The sequence below is a fragment of the Xiphophorus hellerii genome, chromosome 11 (genome assembly GCF_003331165.1).
Source record: "Xiphophorus hellerii strain 12219 chromosome 11, Xiphophorus_hellerii-4.1, whole genome shotgun sequence".
Lineage (NCBI taxonomy): Eukaryota > Metazoa > Chordata > Actinopteri > Cyprinodontiformes > Poeciliidae > Xiphophorus > Xiphophorus hellerii.
Genome location: NC_045682.1, coordinates 487,620 through 508,932, shown reverse-complemented (window position 1 = coordinate 508,932; position 21,313 = coordinate 487,620). Strand labels below are relative to the sequence as shown.

At 41.4% G+C, this 21,313-nt stretch overlaps 1 protein-coding gene across 4 annotated transcripts in view; it reads left to right on the top strand.

The window, feature by feature from the left end:
- The first annotated feature begins 2,772 nt into the window (after positions 1–2,772).
- sytl2a (synaptotagmin-like 2a) overlaps positions 2,773–21,313 on the top strand; it is a 34,916-nt gene continuing 16,375 nt past the window's right edge. For 3 of the 4 annotated variants that reach the window (XM_032575778.1, XM_032575777.1, XM_032575779.1), the window contains exons 1-4: positions 9,409–12,087; positions 12,186–12,282; positions 16,638–17,195; positions 21,033–21,128. In XM_032575778.1, coding sequence (XP_032431669.1) covers positions 11,923–12,087; positions 12,186–12,282; positions 16,638–17,195; positions 21,033–21,128 — 916 coding nt within the window. In that variant the 5' untranslated portion in view covers positions 9,409–11,922. The other variant, XM_032575780.1, reaches the window with a different exon arrangement.

Sequence of the window (21,313 nt, the reverse complement as noted above, 5' to 3'; positions counted from 1 at the left end):
AGCATTATCCTCTGGTATTCTCTTTCTCAGACCCGAAGGCCCCATTCTCATCGCTCTCAGGCGATGGGTAAGTATCCATAGTAACTGACTGGTGGTGGAGTGTTTCAGCAATTCTAACTCCTTTCTGTCTAAACGGACAGCTGCGCCGGCCCCGTTGGCTGGCCGGCCATCAGCCTCGCAGGTCCCATCAGCCTGCAGGCACTTGTCCAACAGCCGTGCCTAACAAGGCTCGATGAGCCTGCAGGGCCCGGCCAATGCAGCCGTGCCTAACGAGGCCCCATCAGACTGCAGGCCCTAGTCAGGCCTCGGCCCGGCACCCTCTTTTAGCTCACGGCGACTCTCAGCACGCATGTCTTCTGCCAGTGTCCGAGCACCAAAGAACTTCGGATCAATAAAACTTTCTAACTGCTTCTTTTCTCTGAGTGAGTCTCTGCAGATTGAAATGTAGTCTATAGATGTAAATTCAAGCTGGGAGACTCTCTTCAGCCTACCGGCAGCATCAATTACCACGCCTCTGCCTCAGCCAACCAGCACCAGACTGTCTCTCCGCTCCAAGCCAATCACCACGCAAGAGCTCCTTCAAAAGGACAAACAACCACAGATCCACCTGCTTCAGCCGCGCTTCGACCCACCTCCTCCCCGTCTCCACCCTTATTCTCCCAGGTATCTTCCAGGCTCCTTCTTCTCCAGGCTCCACTCCACCACCAGTGTCTGGACCCGGCTTCGCCCTGAGCCGATCATCCAAGCTCATGGCGATTTTTAGCACGCACGTCTTCTGCTGGTGTCCGAGCGCCAAAGAACTTCGAGTCAATATAACTTTCTAACTGCTGCTTTTCTCTGTGTGAGTCTCTCCAGATTGAAAATACACTGCCTGGCCAAAAAAAAAGTCGCCACCAAAAAATGGTCACACACTCTAATATTTTGTTGGACCGCCTTTAGATTTGATTACAGCCCGCATTCGCTGTGGCATTGTTTCAATAAGCTTCTGCAGTGTCACAAGATTTATTTCCATCCAGTGTTGCATTAATCTTTCACCAAGATCTTGTATTGATGATGGGAGAGTCTGACCACTGTGCAAAGCCTTCTCCAGCACATCCCAAAGATTCTCAATGGGGTTAAGGTCTGGACTCTGTGGTGGCCAATCCATGTGTGAACAAGATGTCTCATGCTCCCTGAACCACTCTTTCACAATGTGAGCCCGATGAATCCTGGCATTGTCATCTTGGAATATGCCCGTTCCATTTGGGAAGACAAAATCCATTGATGGAATAACCTGGTCATTCAGTATATTCAGGTAGTCAGCTGACCTCATTCTTTGGGCACACAATGTTGCTGAACCTAGACCTGACCAACTGCAGCAACCCCAGATCATAGCACTGCCCCCACAGGCTTGTACAGTAGGCACTAGGCATGATGGGTGCATCACTTCACCTGCCTCTCTTCTTACCCTGATGCGCCCATCACTCTGGAACAGGCTAAATCTGGACTCATCAGACCACAATGACCCTCTTCCAATTCCTCCAGAGTCCAATCTTTATGCTCCCTAGCAAACTGAAGCCTTTTTTTCTGGTTAGCCTTACTGATTAGAGGTTTTCTTATGGCTACACAGCTGTTCAATCCCAACCCCTTGAGTTCCCTTCGCATTGTGCGTGTGGAAATGCTTTTGCGTTCACAATTAAACATACTCCTGAGTTCTGCTGTTGTTTTTCTTCGATTTCATTTGACCAAACGTTTAAGTAATCGCCGATCACGATCATTCAGGATTTTTTTCCGACCACATTTCTTCCTGGAAGACGACGGTTCCCCACCATCCTTCCAGTTTTTAATGATGCGTTGGACAGTTCTTAACCCAATTCTAGTAGTTTCTGCAATCTCCTTAGATGTTTTCTCTGCTTGATGCATGCCAATGATTTGACCCTTCTTAAACAGACTAACGTCTTTTCCACGACCACAGGATGTGTCTTTTGCCATGGTTGTTTAAGAAATGAGGAGTTACTCATTGCATCAGCTGGGGTTAAATAACTTGTTGCCAGCTGAAAGATAATCGCCTATGCAGTACTTATCCAATAGGAGGCTTGTACCTATTTGCTTAGTTAAATCCAGGTGGCGACTTTTTTTTTGGCCAGTCAGTGTACATCACCATGCTAATTCAAAACTATTAACACAAGTAATAGCACACATCATGTTTCTGAGGGTCAGGTTTTGAAACACGCATGCCTGTTGTTGGAGTGCAAGCTATAGTTCTATATTACAGCTGATGGAAAAAGTTTACAGAAGTGGAGAATAATAAGTGGTTCTTTTATTGCTAAAGTTGGTTCAAGGCAGGCTGTGTATGTTGCACAACTAATATCAGTGGAAGTAATTATTATATTTAAAAACTTACACAAAACCTTATTCAAAAATGATGGCTGAAAGACAATCAGGTTATATTGGGAGTCTGTAATGAGTGACAACATGAGTGAATTCAGTTTTGATAGACTTCGATCTAGTTCTTGTTATGATTAAACACCAATGACTCCAGGGAATGAGGAATGGCTGCAGTCCTTCCAGTCATTCTGAGATTGTTCATGCAGCTCCTCCCACCTACAGCTGCCAAGTATAGTTCACTTTTCACATACTAAGGATTCTGAGGAAGGTAAGTTCTTTGTTTTCTCATATTAAATTTGTATGGTGAAATTCTTTGTGGTTTTATAATGTCCCTTTTAATTTTTTAGAACAGAAAGTTTAAGAAATATTCATTTGCAAAAGAAGCAATAGTTGAACTTTTTTAGACATTCAGATATGAAAAAAGTACTAGTTGTTCCACTCCATCACTATCAAAAGAAAACTATGCAACATCGCACATTACAAATCTGATATTTCAAAAGCATTGTTCTAATTAAACCTATAATAACTTGGGCTGTATGAAAGTAATAATTTGTTTAGAAGGTGCATCTCTTGTTAATAGTTAGTAGTTATTAAAGCTGTCAGATGTGGTGGTGTTTTATTCCGAACAGCTAATTGTTAATTTTGCTGTTATTCACCAACTTCACACTTGCTTGTTGTACAAACAAGTATTGATGCTAAAATCCACAAGAATAATTTAAGTTATAGAGCACAAGGTTCTCTAACAGAGACCAAAGAAATGCTGGTGATTAACTGGGATTAACCGTAGCTGAGGTTGCATTCGGAAAGGTTACAAAATAGTACTTCTAGACATTTAAATTGTTTTTGATTACTTATCTTTAAAGTCTGGGCAACTTACAAAACAGTAGCTACACTAATAGTGGAGAGTGGTATCTCCAATGCGGCTTTTCCAATGTGCTGTTAGAGTAATGAACAAACCTAATTTCTTTAGAGCTGAAGATGAATATTCTGATCTCTCCGGGACGTCTTACAATTAAAACAAGGAAAGGACTACTATTTTTAAAACTCACTGCCATTTCTCACAACCAGGCTTTCACACTTTAGGAACTGGATGTGCCACATTCCTTTTTTTTACAAAGTAATGTTGTGCTTCTGTTTTTTAATATGCTATGCAGGGTTGTTTACAACTTGCCTCACACCACTGCACATGTAAGCTTAAATATGATGCTCGCTCTGCAAGACCATAGCAGCACTGCAGCTAAATAGCACTAGTTCCACCTTTTGAAAAAGTACTTTTACCCATTTTTAAAATAAGGGTAATTTGTAGAACTTATAAAAGTTTACTCACTTACAATACAAACAGAGATGCATCCCTTGGTGCATCACATCTAAACAGTGTGTGTACAACACTTACTATAAATAAGGAAGCAAATGTGTAATCATTCTTGATGAGTGTGTTACTGTGGATGTTTTTAAAGAAAGTTTTGGCAAAGAAATTGTTTAATTTTTAATGTTGCTGTTCAACATTAACAGGGCAAGAATCATCTGGTACTGACAAAAAAATATTTCAAAAAAGTACCAGTGAAATTGCTTTACTTTGGAAGTCAGAACTTGGACATTAGAATGATGTAACTGATCCTAGCTGCTCAGCTGGGTCTCTGGTTCCTGAGCTACCAGTGATTGTTCCCAGCTGGCTGTTCCCAGCTGGCTGTTCCCAGCTGGCTGTTCCCAGCTGACTGTTCCCAGCTGACTGTGCCCAGCTGACTGTGCCGAGCTGACTGTGCCGAGCTGACTGTGCCGAGCTGACTATGGCTCTCTACAAGACTTGTTAAAATAATTGATACTTTGCTTTAGTCAAAGCTAAGAAAAGGTTAAAAAAGGAAGTCCTGGGTTTGAATTTCAGCCCAGAATCTTTCTGCATCGAGTATCTAACTTCCCTTCACAGTCCAGAAACATGATTATTACATTCAATATTAATATTCAATATTATTATAACCCAAGGTTCTTCAAAGAATTGTTGTAGATGGCCTGATACCTGATTGGCTTATGTTTCAATGTCATAACATGATTTATGTGGAAGGTCCAACCACCTGAGTCAAACTGAAGTGGATAACTTCACGCAGGACGGTGCATTAAGTGACAGCAGAGACCATGATCGACTTGGGTTTTCTGACAGAGGAGGAGCAGAAGACCATTATGTCTGTGCTGAAAAGAGATGCCGAGCTGAAAAAGGCTGAGGAGAAACGGGTCCAGTGAGTATCTAAATCTGATTATTTAATTCAGTTCATCAACATACATGAAATACAACAGACAAAAGTTCCTGTTCAATATGTGTGTAGCCCAGTTTGAACTGTGCTATATAGTACAAACTGAAGCATTAAACTAGCTCATGGTAATATCATTTAAATTTTAAAAAACAATGTGTAATTGAAAAAATTAGAATAAATATGCAAGATAAATATAATAAATCTGTTCTTTAAAGAGAGAAAAACTTTTTTGTCACTTCAACTTCCCCCTAATTTATACTGCATCCAGATTTGCTCTGCAGTAAATACACACTCATTTTAATCAATGAGAGCATTTACTCTTCCACAGAGACATCCGCCAAAATTAGAACTGATTCTATCTTTGCCCGACACTGAAACAAGTTTCAAAGATCATACCACTCCAACAGGAAACTGTACAAGCACAGCATCCATATTTTCAAAATAATTCACTAACACAGATTATATTTGCTCAAAATACTGACTATATTAATGCAAATATGGGTGTATTTATACATATATGCTGTGAAACTGCATGAAACTATTCGATTCTATAGTATAGTTTCTCAAGGCCCTGTCCAATGTATTATATTCCAACCCAATGTCTTGGTTAACTCTCATGTCATCCTCATCACTATTTTAAAGTATTTGTAAATAATATCACTTGTAGCATCTGAACATGTGATGTATCAGAGGTCAATTGTAACTTTAAGCATGATCATCTTGCAAGCTGCTCTGTAAAATCTAGCAGAAGATTCCTGATGGAAGACACTTCCAAGTATTTGCATCAGAGATGGAAAAACATTTCATGCACTAAGTGGTTCAAAATAGGACCATACAGTTACTTCCAGATTTTTCAACCCGAGAAGCAAAAAGCCTCATGTAACTGCAGGTCAATTGTCAATGATGACCTCCCTAGCACTTTCAAGCTGGTTAGGTGATTCAATTCCTTTTCAGATTCTTCTATTACATACAAAGTCAATCCACTTGTTTTCCTAACCAGTGTCCTATAATTCATCCACTGACTATGGCTACATTCATAAGTTATTTTCCTAAAATTATTCACAATTTTAAATTTTATTTATTTATAGCTTGGTGTGCATTTATTTTACTATTATTCTATCCTTTATGGTGATAGCAATAGTGTATACAGATAAATAACAGAGTTACACTAAGAAATATTTCAGGCCTTTATCAACATAGCATGCTCCCCAGAATGTGAAGTCAAAATGACATGTTTCAGTTTTCTGTGATATCCAATTTTGTTTTAAGTATAAAACAAAGTTGTGCTGTAAACCTTGTAAAAGCGCACAGAGGAAATATCTCCTTCAGGATCCAGTCAACCCCTCTTAGGACTGTAGAAGGGTTAATATGTCAATGTCAGTTGTATTTATAAAGCACTTTAAAAACAGATATTAGCTGCACCCAAGGGCTGTACAGTATTCATAAAACACATAAGAATAAAACACAAATTGAAACAGACAGGGCAAGTAAATTACAATGTCATGCCTTATGGAAAAGCTAAAGAATAAAAATTAGTTTTAAAAAGTGATTTAAAGTGTTCCAGACTGTGGGCAGATCTAATGTTAAAAGGCAAGTTGTTCCACAGATTAAGAGCAGTGACAGTGAATGCCCGGTCTCCTCTGCTTTTCAGTCTGGTTCTAGGAATATGTAAGAAAAATGTATTATTTAACCAGAGTGTTCTAGAGACGGAATAGTTATGAAGAAGGTCTTGAATGTAAGCTGAGGTAGGCCATGTGAAGCCTTAATAATCAATAAAAGAATTTTAAAATCAATCCAATAAGAAACTGGCAGCCAATGCAGAGAAGCCAATACTGGTGTTATGTGCTCTCTTTTCTGGGTTCCAGTTAAAAGTCTATCTGTGGCATTTTGAATCATTTGGAGACGCTGTAGAGAAGATTGGTCTATATTTTTTATATAATGAGTTGCAATAGTCTAAACGTGTAGTGATGAAGGCATGGATAAGTTTCTCAAAGTCTTTAAGACAAAGGCTAGATTTAACCTTTGCTAGAAAGCGCAGATAGAAAAAGTTTGATTTCACGACAGAACTTACCTGCTTATCCAATTTAAGACAAGTGTCAAAAATGACTTCAAGATTCCTAATAGAAGAGGGAACCAACAATTTTATCAGGTTTACTAATAAGGCTCTTTTGTCCAACAGAATAACTTGAGTTTTATTTTGATTTAAGTGAAGAAAATTTTGGTTCATCCATTGGCTAACTTCTGTTAAGCAATCTGTTAAAGACTGCAGGGAATCATCCTTGTGTGAGGGGCATGTATTTTTGTACATCATCAGCAAAGCAGTGAAAAGAGATATAACATTTCTTAAAAATATGTCCAAGAGGAAGCAAATACAAAATAAATAAAATAGAGCCTAAAATTGAACCTTGAGGTACTCCATAATTTAGGGGTGCTACCACGGAGGAACAGTGATGAAGATGAACAGAAAAACTTCCATCCATCCATTTTTTTTCTTACATCCTTGTCCCTAGTAGGGTCGGGAGGTGCTGGTGCCTCTTCAGCTAACGTTCTGGACGAGAGGCGGGGTCACCCTGGACAGGTCACCAGTCTGTCGCAGGGCAACACAGAGACAGACAGGACAAACAACCATACACACACACACACACGCACACACACGCACTCACACCTAGGGAGAATTTAGAGAGACCAATTAACATGACAGTCATGTTTTTGGACTGTGGGAAGAAGCCAGAGAAACCGGAGAGAACCCACGCATGCACAGGGAGAACATGCAAACTCCATGCAGAAAGACCCCGGGCCGGGAATCGAACCCAGGACCTTCTTGCTGCAAGGCAACAGTGCTACCAACTGCGCCACTGTGCAGAAAAAGTTCTGTCTTTCAAATACGATGAGAACCAGTCTTAAGAACAACACAGTGCTTCAATCGAAATAAAAGGATGTCGTGGTCAACGGTATTGAATACTGCACTTACATCTAATAACAATAAGACTGCAATGTCCCCTGAATCAACCATTAGAAGGAGAATATTAAATACTCTAAGCAAAGTGGTTTCTGTACTATGTCCACATCTAAAACCAGTTTGGAATTTCTCAGATATATCAGAAAAGACTGGAGCTGAGTAAAAACAATCTTCTCTAAAACCTCTGATAAAAACGGTAGTTTAGAAATAGGTCTAAAATTAGCAAGAATACTGTGGTTTAAGTTTGTTTTTTTAATAAACCGTGGTTGCTTTCAAACAACCACGGGATGTTTGACAGCAGCCAGGACATCCAACCGAAAGAGAAGTATTTATCAAGGTGTGGATGGCCTAATGACAGGAAAAATATCTTTAAATAAGTAAGCAGGGAGACAGTCCAATTGATAATGTGTCGGCCGCAGATGTTTAACTACCGTGGACAAATGGGACAAAGAAACTGGCTTAAACTGTTCAAACTCAAACTCATCACCTAGAGGTGTTTCCTTGGGATCCAACACAGGCAGAATGTAAAGCTCCTAAGATCTGAAATTTTGTCAGTGAAAAATTTTAAGAATTTGTTAAAAAGATCAACAAAAGCTGTAAAAGTAGGTGCATTTGGAGGATTAATAACTTTATCTAAGACTTTAAAAAGAACTTGAGGCCTATGTTTGTTTGAGAAAAAACAGAGCAATCAAGTATTTAGATTTTTCAGTAATCTGAAAATTAAGTAAACAATTTTCAGAATAAACAATTTCATCGACCCGCCACAATGGTGTTTACTCTGGACTTTGGCCTTCCATCTAGCTCCTCTCTGCCCACACTGGTTGGATTGTTTTTGGTTTTCTTTGAATTTTCTTTAAACTTAACCAGTTTTTTAAATTATTTTTTAGAATACATGTAAGGTACTGATGTGGGTAATGGGAAAATGTTGGACACCATCTTATTTCACCTTGTCTGTACTTAGGAACCTACAGAGGACTGTTGCAGATCAAATTCAGCTAAAATACCTTACTGGAGAATGGTTCTATGAGACCAAGCAGCTTCGTCATCAAGAGTGTGTCCATGCCTCCGAGGTCATCAGGGCCTCCATGAGGCACACATCTAGCACACTGACTGTAGGTGAGTCTTTAACTGCTTTTATTTTGGCAAAACTGCAGCATTTAATTGAATTCAGTTTCTCTATGTTACACCAATTCACAAAAAAAAGTTGTCTCGAGCCACTTTCATGAAAGAAAATCCAATTAATATACAGACTGCATATACTTAATTCAATTCATTCATTCAGGCAGATTCAAGCTCAATTGGATCTTACTTGCAAAGATGAGTTTCTCAAAGGTCTTAGTTTGTTTGACACAGTGCAATGTGAAGCTGCCCTTTCAAATCCATTGTCATTTTACTTTAGGTCATAAGTAGACCAACACACTTTCCATCACATTTCACCTCCTTAATGTCCATACCCAATCATTTCTGCAAGACTGACTGGATATACTTAGCTGGGTTTCTTTAGAAAATGTTGAGATGATATATGGTGCTAAATACATACACTGAATGAATTGCAACTGAATTGAACATCGAGGTGAACTTATACCATAAATTGAACAAAGGGCAAAGGCGTACATTGTAATGTATTTGCTTTCATTAATACCTAAATGTTACACTGTTTGTGTTATAATGATTGACAAACTTTTTAACTCAAGCTGTGCATTTTAGAAGAGATCTCTCACACACTGTCTGAAAAGTCCAGTTTTGTAACCAGTGAAAAAAAGGAAGCCTTTGACCTGCCTGCACTCTGCAGTGAAGAACCCAAGCTGCAGCTCAACACTGATGGGTGAGCAACAACTTGTATCAAATGCATGGTTTTAAGACACACCAACAGTTATTCCTCTAGATATAAATTCCTCCCATCATAAAGGAGGAATTCCTATATGATTAGGTCTCAAGCATGTTTGTTTGAAATCTTGGCATTGTTTTCTTTCCAATATCCACAGAGTGGAGGTTATCTATGAAGTATGTTTTTGTTTTTTTCTAACAGCCTTTACCGTTGTAGGTTGAGTGATGTTGGAGATGTTAATCAGCCATGAGCTTACTTAAAACTTGAAACTTATTGTGCTAAACCAAAATAAAGTCACGTAAATACCCAATAACGCCCGTTATGATAATGAACTTTAGGTTTTCTCTTCACGCCCCTTAAAACAGGGGTGTGCAGGGAATCGCACCGACGGGGTTGGTTTTTCAAAATAAAGTAAAATTGAATGTTTTGTGACAATTAAATTCATTTCAAACTCTGATTATGATTAACATAAGTCTGAAAATATAGGATACATATGCATATCTCATATGATTTACAATATTTTAACATAAAAAGAAACAAAAAAATTGATGGGCCCTAATGAATAGGGCACATTATCACACAGACTCGGTGTAGAAGTTTTTTCAATATCGGACCTTTACAGATATTAATAACAGATCGGTGCATCTCTAAAAATGACGAGACAAAATAAGACTTTGGAATGGTCTAGTCTATGTCCTGACCTGAATCCTATTGAGATGCTGTTGCATTTAATGCTGAATTACAAAAATTATTCAAGGATTTAAATTGGTTTGATGGTCTGCTGCTGAAAATGTGCTATATAAATTACCTAATCTTACCCCTGAAACACTTAAATGTGAAAAAACATGCAAAAGAAAGGAAATAAGGAAGTGGGCAAACAGTTTTTCACACCACTCTGTTCCTCATGTGTACATGAGGAGCAGAGGTGCAGGGGGAGGGGTAAGTGGGAGCTGTTCCATAAGGAGATCCTCTCCAATGCAGCACCCTCCATGGAAGAGGCTGACCTCTGTTAATGGCGCCTCTTTATTATCATTATGTCAAGGATTCATGCAGTGTAACTTCTTCTTACTAACACTGAAAGTTGGTTAATTGTAGTTCTTATGCCAGCCTTCTGTAGTCATGGATGGAGGCCCAGCATGCTATGATTAGCATGCTTTCTTGATTGTGATTTGACTTAAGGGGTAAGTTAACATAGCACAGGGATAAATGGCCCCAACAGTTCTTCATAATCTTCTTAGAACTATCACATGATGGTATTTTTCACTGTGAAAAAGAAAGGTCTTAAGCTCCTTTCAGGTATGCACAGCTTTTCTGTTAAGCTCATACCAAATAAATAAGTATTGGCCAGTAATACTTATAGTACAGAGAAAGGAAAAAACATACTCTTAAACCTTTGAAACAAATTAACTTGCACAGTAGCAAACTGTAAATATTCAGGATGCGAATGTGTGCTTCAACTAGTGAATGAAATTAGTGCAAAGTACTTTGGTGTCCTCTCGAGTTAGATAAAGAACTATAGAAGTACTGGCCAATTTAACTACAAAAAATATAATCAGAGAAACAAAATTGCATTATTCTTGAGTTCTTGAACATTTTATTTATGTGGTGACAATTGTGATCTACAAATGGTGCCAGAAGGAAGATTTACAAGAAGTTCTCTTGAATTCTTGTGAAGTATGAAATGTCCAAGCTAGAATTAACTTTGTTCTTGTGAACTCCATAAAACGAAGAGGAAGCTCAGTCTGGGGTCAGATTCTCCAATCTCTGGTACTGAGTTCACTGAGGTGGTGAAAGAGCTCCTTGGTGGCAAGGCTCCAGGGGTGAATGTCCCTTGCAGAGTCTTAGGGGGGCAGGAGGGTACCAGATGCACATTGGTGCATCTGCACCAATGGAATCTCCTGCTCCAATTTTTCCCTCATTTTGTGGACAAGACAAATTACTTAAACGTCTTCACTTGGGGCAGAACCTTGCTCCTAACCTGTAGAAAATATTCTACCCATGTGATTCTGTCAGATCAGCATACCTTGACGGAACAACATATGAGTATCACAAACTGTCTGCTGTATCTGTCTGTTTATTTGTTATTAATAACAAATAAACTTTTAAACAAAGTTCATGACAATCTAATTTCTACGTCATGTTGCTGATTAAATAAAAGCATGTGGTAATTGCAGCATATACTTGTCGGAAAGATACAGCCATCAGTTTGTGCTATGCATATGTCAATCTGACAAGGTATGCTGATCTGACAGAACACGGTCGTCTACATTCCTACCCCCATCTATGGTCAAGAACTCTGTGTAGTGACCGAAAGAACAAGATTGTGCATACAAGTGATATAAAGAGTGAATAGCTTGGCTTATCCGAGAGCGTCTGCTCCTCAACATCAAAAGGAACCAATTGAGGTGACTTGGGCATTTTGTTAGGATGACATCTAACAAAATACCTTGTGAGATGTTCCAGGCACGTCGCATGGGGAGGAGACCCTGAAGAAGACAAAAAGACCTTCTGAAGGGAGATGGATGGATGGATGGATGGATGGATGGGTGGATGGACGGACGGTTCTGTCACAAAAGATTAACACTTTTCTTGTGGTCGTGTCTGTTCTTCTGAACAGGTATGAAATTGATCATTTCTATAAAACCTTAAATGATGCTCCAACAGTTGTATTACCAACACGAATGAAAGTAGGTACACAGTGTAGGAGTAGAAAAAAAATCAATGTTACATAATGTTGCTTAGTGTTGTTGAAGTTAAGTTTGTCATTTTTTCTTCTCTTTTGAAGGTAAGAAGGAATCCATTTAATAGTGAACAGATTTTTGAGGAAAACAAAATCCAGTTATTGGATGAAGCAACAGATCTGACCTTGTCCCAAAACCAGAGTGAGTTATTTTATAAAAGTTACAATGTTTTTATAATGCCTATCTTGTTTTCTCTATCTTTCTAAAGGGTGTTAACCAATTATGAATGGATGTTTACTATGTTTGAGCCTGAGTGTAACATTTCAATCCTGCATGGATTAAATACAGTCCACATTAAATTCACTTTGGTGCACATAGCTCTTTTTGAAATATTTGACATTATTAGTTTTATAAACACTCCACCATATAAAAAACACTGGTTTAATTGACTCATTAACAGTCTCAAATTAATATTGCATTCATGATCACAAAAAACATCTAGCTCCCCATTCCGTCATAAATAGTTTTGATCTAAGCCGTGAACTCTAAAGAGGTCTATGACCGACTCTAGTACTTTGTCTGGACTTTGTCACACAAGTATGATCTAAAGTGGCAAGAGTGGTGCCCTCAATCCAGTAACAGATTCTAGACACAGTAGTAGAGAACTATGAATCGGGTCGGGCCAAAATAATTTGCTTGATGATTGAGTTGGGTTTCTGTGGCGCATTTAATAAGCCTACTGTCATGAAGCGGTGTGGTGTTGGTGGTGAGGTAGACGCAGCGGACCCAGGAATGATGAATATGATGATTTAATGATGAAATAAGTCCAGTAACAACGAACAGCAGGCACAAGGAAACACTGATGACACAGAAGCTAACATTGACGAGGACCCGACGAGGAACAAGGAACACAGGTGGAGTTAAATACACAGGAGGGTAATCACAGAGACGAGACACACCTGGGAACAATCAAGGGGAGGACAGGACAACGAAGAGACTTAAGGACACAGAAAACTCTAACTAAACACAGAAAAACACAGATCCTGACAGTACCCCCCCCTCAAGGGCGGCTACCAGACGCCCACAAAACAAAAACACAACAAGGGTGGGTGGAGGGGCGCTGGACGGCGGGCCAGAGTCCAAAATAACACAAAACAACCCACCGTTGTGGGCGGAAACACCGGGAGGGCCAAGAGTCCAAAAAGAAACAAAAAACTACCCACAGGGTGGGCGGAGGCAAAGGAGGCGGGAACCACGGAGGTGGTCCGGCGGTCGACCGCGGCGCTGGAGGCGGGAACCACAGAGGCGGTCCGGCGGCCGTCCGCGGCGCTGGAGGCGGGAACCACGGAGGCGGTCCGGCGGCCGTCCGCGGCGCTGGAGGCGGGAACCACGGAGGCGGTCCGGCGGCCGTCCGCGGCGCTGGAGGCGGGAACCACGGAGGCGGTCCGGCGGCCGTCCGCGGCGCTGGAGGCGGGAACCACGGAGGCGGGAACCACGGAGGCGGGAACCACGGAGGCGGTCCGGCGGCCGTCCGCGGCGCTGGAGGCGGGAACCACGGAGGCGGTCCGGCGGCCGTCCGCGGCGCTGGAGGCGGGGACCACGGAGGCGGTCCGGCGGCCGTCCGCGGCGCTGGAGGCGGCAATGGGGAGTCCCGGGGGCCGCCCACAGACTGCGATGACGAGCCCCTCGAGGCAGGGTCTCTGGTGGAGAACAGGGGGTCGGGGTCTCGGGTGGAACACTGGGGGTCGGGGTCTCGGGTGGAACACTGGGGGTCTGAGTCTCGGGTGGAACACTGGGGGTCTGAGTCTCGGGTGGAACGCAGGGAGTCTCGGTCTCGGGTGGAACGCAGGGAGTCTCGGTCTCGGGTGGAACGCAGGGAGTCTCGGTCTCGGGTGGAACGCAGGGAGTCTCGGTCTCGGGTGGAACGCTGGAGGTCAGGGTCTCAGGAGGAACGCTGGAGGTCAGGGTCTCAGGAGGAACGCTGGAGGTCAGGGTCTCAGGAGGAACGCTGGAGGTCAGGGTCTCAGGAGGAACGCAGGAGGTCAGGGTCTCAGGAGGAACGCAGGAGGTCAGGGTCTCAGGAGGAACGCAGGAGGTCAGGGTCTCAGGAGGAACACTGGGAGTCTCGGAAGGAACACTGGGAGTCTCGGAAGGTGCGCCGGCTGGAACGCCGGCTGATTCGGCCTCGGGTGCGCCGGCTGGAACGCCGGCTGATTCGGCCTCGGGTGCGCCGGCTGGAACGCCGGCTGATTCGGCCTCGGGTGCGCCGGCTGGAACGCCGGCTGATTCGGCCTCGGGTGCGCCGGCTGGAGGTGAGCCGGAGCGGAGCCTCGGGGCTGGCTGCGGGGGCGAGCCGGAGCGGAGCCTGGGAACCGGCTGCGGGGGCGAGCCGCAGCGAAACCTGGGAACCGGCTGCGGGGGCGAGCCGCAGCGGAGCCTGGGAACCGGCTGCGGGGGCGAGCCGCAGCGAAGCCTTGGAAACGTCTGCGGGGGCGAGCCGCAGCGAAGCCTTGGAAACGGCTGCGGGGGCGAGCCGGAGCGGAACCTGGGAACCGGCTGCGGGGGTGACAGCTCCGGAAGGCGACGAGGGGCCGGATCCACCGGCGGCTCACGTCGCTGTCTCCGGGCAGACAGCGGAGGTGGCGGCTCCGGAAAGCGACGAGGGGCCGGGTCTGCTGGCGGCTCACGTCGCTGTCTCCGGGCAGACAGCGGAGGTGGCGGCTCCGGAAAGCGACGAGGGGCCGGGTCTGCTGGCGGCTCACGTCGCTGTCTCCGGGCAGACAGCGGGGGAGGTGTCTCCGGAAAGCGACGAGGGGCCGGCTCCACCGGCGGCTCAGGTCGCTGGCTTCCCGGACGGAGGTATCGACGGGGGCCATATCCGGGGGGTGCCAACACCAGTCTTGTCCCCCGGAATAGCTCCCGCTGCAAGTCCGCGAGGGCTTCCGCTAGCTCCCTCTCCTCCCTGCCGGATCTCCGCCTCCTTCCGCTCTGCTTTTTAGGAGTGAACCTCACTCCAGCTGGGTCCATGATAGCAGCCTCACCGATCGGTATGGTCGGGTCCTTCTGTCATGAAGCGGTGTGGTGTTGGTGGTGAGGTAGACGCAGCGGACCCAGGAATGATGAATATGATGATTTAATGATGAAATAAGTCCAGTAACAACGAACAGCAGGCACAAGGAAACACTGATGACACAGAAGCTAACATTGACGAGGACCCGACGAGGAACAAGGAACACAGGTGGAGTTAAATACACAGGAGGGTAATCACAGAGACGAGACACACCTGGGAACAATCAAGGGGAGGACAGGACAACGAAGAGACTTAAGGACACAGAAAACTCTAACTAAACACAGAAAAACACAGATCCTGACACCTACAATACATAGAGAGAAAGCAAAAAGAGAATATGCGATCAAGATGTTAATCACTTATGTTGATTTCAACAACTTTGTCACTGCATGGAAAAAGTTAAATGTATTCATCTTTATGACACAATGTGGATTATCTGTTCAGCTTGTTGAATATTGATTAAACATAATGAAAATGAAATGCAATCAGATGCCATTATCATTTTAAAAATTGATGGGTAAAAATAGATTGAGATGATTTTTTTGACACCATTAGTTAAAATGATGACAAAAAAAGTCTACTGCGACCTCTGCACCAAACTACATCCGTTTTTGCTTCTTCCTGGATTCTAACTATGCTGTTCTTCTGATTTTTTCTCTTTCTTTTGTTTGGAGAATCAGAAAAAAATTTTCAGTGTGTTATCACCAACACCTGGTATGAAGTGTGGCTTAGCCTTTAAGTTGCAGCGCAGCCCAGGAGGAAAATCCAGCAAAACAGTGGTTTGACATAATGGCTTGATTTTGAGTATGAGTACAAGTACTTGATGCTGGTGTTGGGGGTACTGGGACATTACTATACAGATGCATCAAGAACAAATTATCAAACCCCCATAGGAGAGAATGCGTATGTGCAAAAGAACCAGAAGTTATCATTAGATGCATATTTTTGATATTTGGGAGGAAGTTAGAGTACAGAGAACCCAGAGAGAACATGCTCAAAAATAACAGACTGGTAAATCAGGAGTTTCTTGCCACAGGCAACAGTATGTAAACAACTGACGATGTGTAATGATATGCAAGTAATTATATCACTGTAAAAAAAAAAACTTATTGGGAATGAATCCAGTAATTTTGCTGGATTTAAACTATACATCCAAACAACAGTTACCTTTTGTTTGTACAAAAATTGGAATACTTAAATTCTATATACGGTTTCCTCTTTGAGTTTATTTTTAGCATAGGGGAAGAAGACAAAGTAAAGTCTAAGGAAATCAAACACATGTCAAGTTACTTGCATTAGACAAACATGCAACCATGAAGGGAAAAGTCAGTGGTGGACTACTCTAGAGTGTGTTTACACTCTAGAGTGTAAACACACTCTAGAGAGCGTTTGTCTAGGGTTTGTGGGAATAGAAGGAATTTTTAAACATCTAATAACAAAAATACATCAACCATATTTTTACTTATATTGTTTTTACTTCTTGCAGAGACCACATTATCACCTGAAAGCTGCATTTTCAATGTCATTAACTCTAAGATAAATAGAGTTGACAGAACAATTATTCTGAGTGTATCCAGTCCAGTTCTGAAGAGTCCAAATAATCAAGTCAGCATGAGAACACAGGACTGTTTTTTTAATGGACATGGGTCAAGTGGAAGATGTACTGGTTCTCATGACCAACTGGTGCAATCTGGGAACATGTTGTCTGCTACTAACACAGAGTCCGTATTGCATCACCCAAGCCCACAAAGTCAAATTAACCTAGCCATCAAAAAATGGTCAGAGAGCAGAAAGTTGGATTTAAGCTCTGTTCCTGAGAGTGTTTTGGAAAGAAAAGATGGGGAATATCTTGAAGAAAAAAAACTACTAGACATTAAACACCCTGGAGCAGAATGTCCAAATTACCTTAAGTGCCATACTGATAGTAGCACATGCAGCTTATTGCTCCAACAAAGCCAAGTAGATTTACAGGACGGAGAACTCAAAGGCACATCTAAACCCAATCTTCTGGAGCATGAAGCTGATCAACACCCAATCTTTACTGGTGAGAATTTTTGTTTCAAACTAGTCATCAGCACATATTGATAACATGTGTGCCCTTAAACACTCGTATTTAGATAATCCTGTGTGATCTGTTTTTACGTTCTCTCTGCAACTGCTGTGCTTTATAGATCTTTTTATTAAGAATTTTAGTTTGGTCTTCAAGTCAGTTATTTTGCATTTTTGTGCAATGTTAAAAATGTTTCTGTTGATTTATTATATTGTAGAAATACTTTGAAGTATATGGGATGCCACTTGTAAAGTTATACAGTCAAAAATTAATAGTGACTATTTGAGGTATTTAGCCAGTTATAAAATGTAAAAAATAGGGGATCATTTTTCAGAGATATTTTCACCATGTTTCTCATTCATTTATAAATGTAATGGTTTTAAACTAAATATTTAATTGCCATTAAATATTTAGTTTACAAACTAAATGTTTAGCTACAAAAGAAAATATTTAATAAGCAAACTAAATTAGCTTCAAATTAAGTGCTTAACTTGCTAATCAAAAATTTAGTTTAAAACTGACATCTGTAAATTAATGAATAACAAGTAGAAAGTCTGACTTTCTGATTTTTTTCCCCCCTAGACTAAATACTTCAAATTTTTTCTGTTAATTTTTTGTTGTGTATCTTTACAAATGCCACCAAAATTATCTACATTTTCAACAAAATTCCCATCATGAACCTGCAGAGGGGGGTTCATGGTGTGAAAACACCATGGTGCTTTACCCTGTGGCTCAGGGTAAAGCACAGCCCATGTATGGACCTAATGAAATGAAAGCTAATGAAACTAGAGTAACGGGGCATGCCGTGGTGGCGTAGTGGTTAGCGCGACCCATATTTGGAGGCCTTCAGTCCTCGACGCGGCCGTCGCTGGTTCGACGATATTTGCCGCATGTCTTCCCCCCTCTCCTTTCCTGTTTCCTGTCAGCCTACTGTCATATAAGGGACACTAGAGCCCACAAAAGACCCCCTGGAGGGGTACAAAAATAAAAAATAAACATAACTGGAAAACACCACAAGAAGCTGAACTAAAGGAAAACAGGGATGAGATCGAACCAAAAATAATAAAGTAACATAAACTCAGATGACCAAGAAGGGCTGGACTAAAGTGAACTAGAACATAACTGATTAAACTAAAGAGGATCAGAAACACAGAAATAAACAAAACCCAAGAACAAAGAATCATGATAACAGTCAAATGATCCAAGTCTATTTCTCTATTTGTCTGAGTTTGCCAATTCCACACTCAGACCTAACAGGACGCAATATTAACTATTGTTTAGAAATCAAATCTTAAACGTAATCCTTTTTTTTTTTTGCAGTTGTATCAGAACAATCCTTTCCAGACCCACTAGTTACAGTCCTGCCCACGTTTGTTTTGGCTGCACATGACCCAGATAAGCCTGTTCAAGAGCACATAAAGTCTGAAGAGGATTGTCACTGCAGTTCTGAAGCCAGAGACTGGACACTCCAGCACAACATTTACTCTCTTGAGACGTCCTCACAAAGTAAACCGTTGCTGTATGGCAGTTCAAAAGTAGCATCACAAGATCTTTCATCAAAACATAATTACCAGCAAAGTTTTTCAAGAAGAAGAAAACAACCAAGTGCAAACCTCTCAATAGGAGGAGCAGGGGATTTTTACTCTGAGAGGCTACGAAGAAATGTGCTACAAATTTGCTTCAGATAAAAGTTTTAATATAGACAAAGAAAATAATGATTTGGCCTCATTTTCCACTGAGGCCAAATCAATAAAATGTATAACACACAACAACACTTCATTTAAAGAAACTACAACCTCCGATCCATGTCAGCTGAGGAATTGTTTTCTCAGCTGAAAGATGTGGCAGTATGTAAAAATTACCTTTTCTTTTTTTGCCAAAAAGAAAAATTACTTGGGCCATTATTTCAGGAAGGTGACAATATTGATTTTCAGTCTATCATACAGTCCAGTTCTACAACCACAGACGGCACTTCAATCAATATGAGTGAGTTGAAACATGACAGGGAAAAAATGCAAGGGTGTTATGTCCCCAAGGCAGTCATGGGGTACATGTGGGGGCATGGGTGGAAATCTCAGGGGACTTGGAGGGGTTTGGACCTCCCCAATCTTGGAAAAGTGTAGGTTGGTTCCCCCAAATAAATCATAAAAGAAACCTTTTTATTTAAACAATATCAATATGAAAAGGCAAAAGAAACTAAGAACAAAATAAATCCACCATTCATCTAAGAAAAAAATAAAGATAATGTAGGAGGAGCAACAATAGAGCTGCGGAACGGCACAGGCTATATTAGAGCCATCTGAAGTGAAGAGCTAGCTGTGGCTCTGCAGCACAAGCAAAAAAAACCCAAAACCCTGAGAAAACATGGGGACTCCATGCAGATAGAGCCAGGATTAAAACCCAGGACCTTCTTCCTGCAAGGCAACAGTGCTACCAAATACTCCACTGTGCAGCCCTCATGGAAATCAAAACTAGCAAAACTGATTACACTGCTTTGATAAACTTAAACTTTATTTCTGTCAAAGGTAGCAATTATCTTGATCATATTTAGCTCTCTAACCCCTATGTTAATGAGAAGAGTTTGAAACTGGAGGGAGGGGCTGAATGTTGAGAATGGCCGACGGCTCGGTGTGTGGGAGCTGAGGGGCAAAAGAGCAGAGCAGCTGGCAGTAAAAACAAAGAAAGCTGTCTCTATTTCTACTGTCTTCAACATAGAGCCTTTACAATCACAAAGTAAAATCTGAACATTTTTCTAGAAAAACCTTTGTGCTTTTGTAAAGGTGTAGCAGAGATGAGATCAGTGACAATGAACCAAACTCGCATCTAAACATTTAAATTTTAGTTTGATTTTTATAGGTCTCAAAAGTTTGTTTACTGAGAACAAATTTGGTGTGCGTTACCACTTACTAGTCATTTTTGGTTCTGCAGCACATTAAAAACTTTTTAAAACACATTTTTTGCGACATTTCACCGTAACTTTGCCGATCCCCCCCCAAAATTGCTCTTAAGAAATACGTCCCTTTTTATCGTCCCTCCAATAATGAAATGGGATTTCCTCCCTTGGGTGGGGGTGTAACAATAAATGTCCAGGGGATTAAGATACAAAAAACTAGGAGGGTATAATTGATGGTTTATTTAAAGATAAATAAATAAGCAGAAGAAGCTTGTGGTTTGAAGGGTGGGGATGAGGAGGTGGTGAGGGGTGAGAGATGAAAAGTAAACCAATATCAGCAATGAGACTAAGGAAGAAGTCTCCACAAACAACAAAACAAAGTGCAATAAAACACTAACTCTGATGAAGACATTACAATTGTTTTTAAACCAAATAGATTGATAAACATGTCATGGTCAGCTGAATCAACCAAGAATGTGAAAATCTTCCTTTTTGATTAGAATCCAAACAAACTTTATAGAAAATGAAACTCAAATAATTTTTACAATTTTGCTCATAACTTTTTAACACTAAAAAGAGAAATACCTACAGTTTAAAGTTCCATTGACACAAAATACTTACATGCTTATCCTTAGCGGGGTCCCAAGGGGTGCTGGTGCTTGGCTCCAGCGGTCAATGGGTGAGAGGCGGGGTACATTCTGAACAGCTCGCCAGTCAAAATGCTTTGTATTTCTGATCAAGCAGCCACTAATTTCTTGGTTTTATTAATACATGTTTCTAAAAGCAAAATCAAATGGTCAAATTTTGTGGTCTGATATTTCAGAGTGCTATGACCAACTGTACTTATGGGCAGTTGAGTGGAAGGAAAGTGTTCAGTGAGTTTGAGTGAGCAGATTCTGCTGAAATGTTTGATAAAAGTTATTTTTCTTGTTTTTTAGGCTGTGCTGAAAACCCTATCACATCATCGCTGGCACGATTATCCTCAAGAATCATATCTTCATCTAAGAGTTTGGAAAATTTCACCTCAGAAACAAGTAACAGAAAAAAATATGTATTATTGTTGAACCATTGTTCTTTGTTGTTGGACAGCAACCTGGAAGTCAACAAAAAATTACATTTTTATTGTCTTAGTTTTAGTGCTTAGTTTCTACTAAAGAGTAGAAAGAACCCAAAAATAATTTCAAGTTTGAAATTGAACTACTTGTGGATTATGATAAAA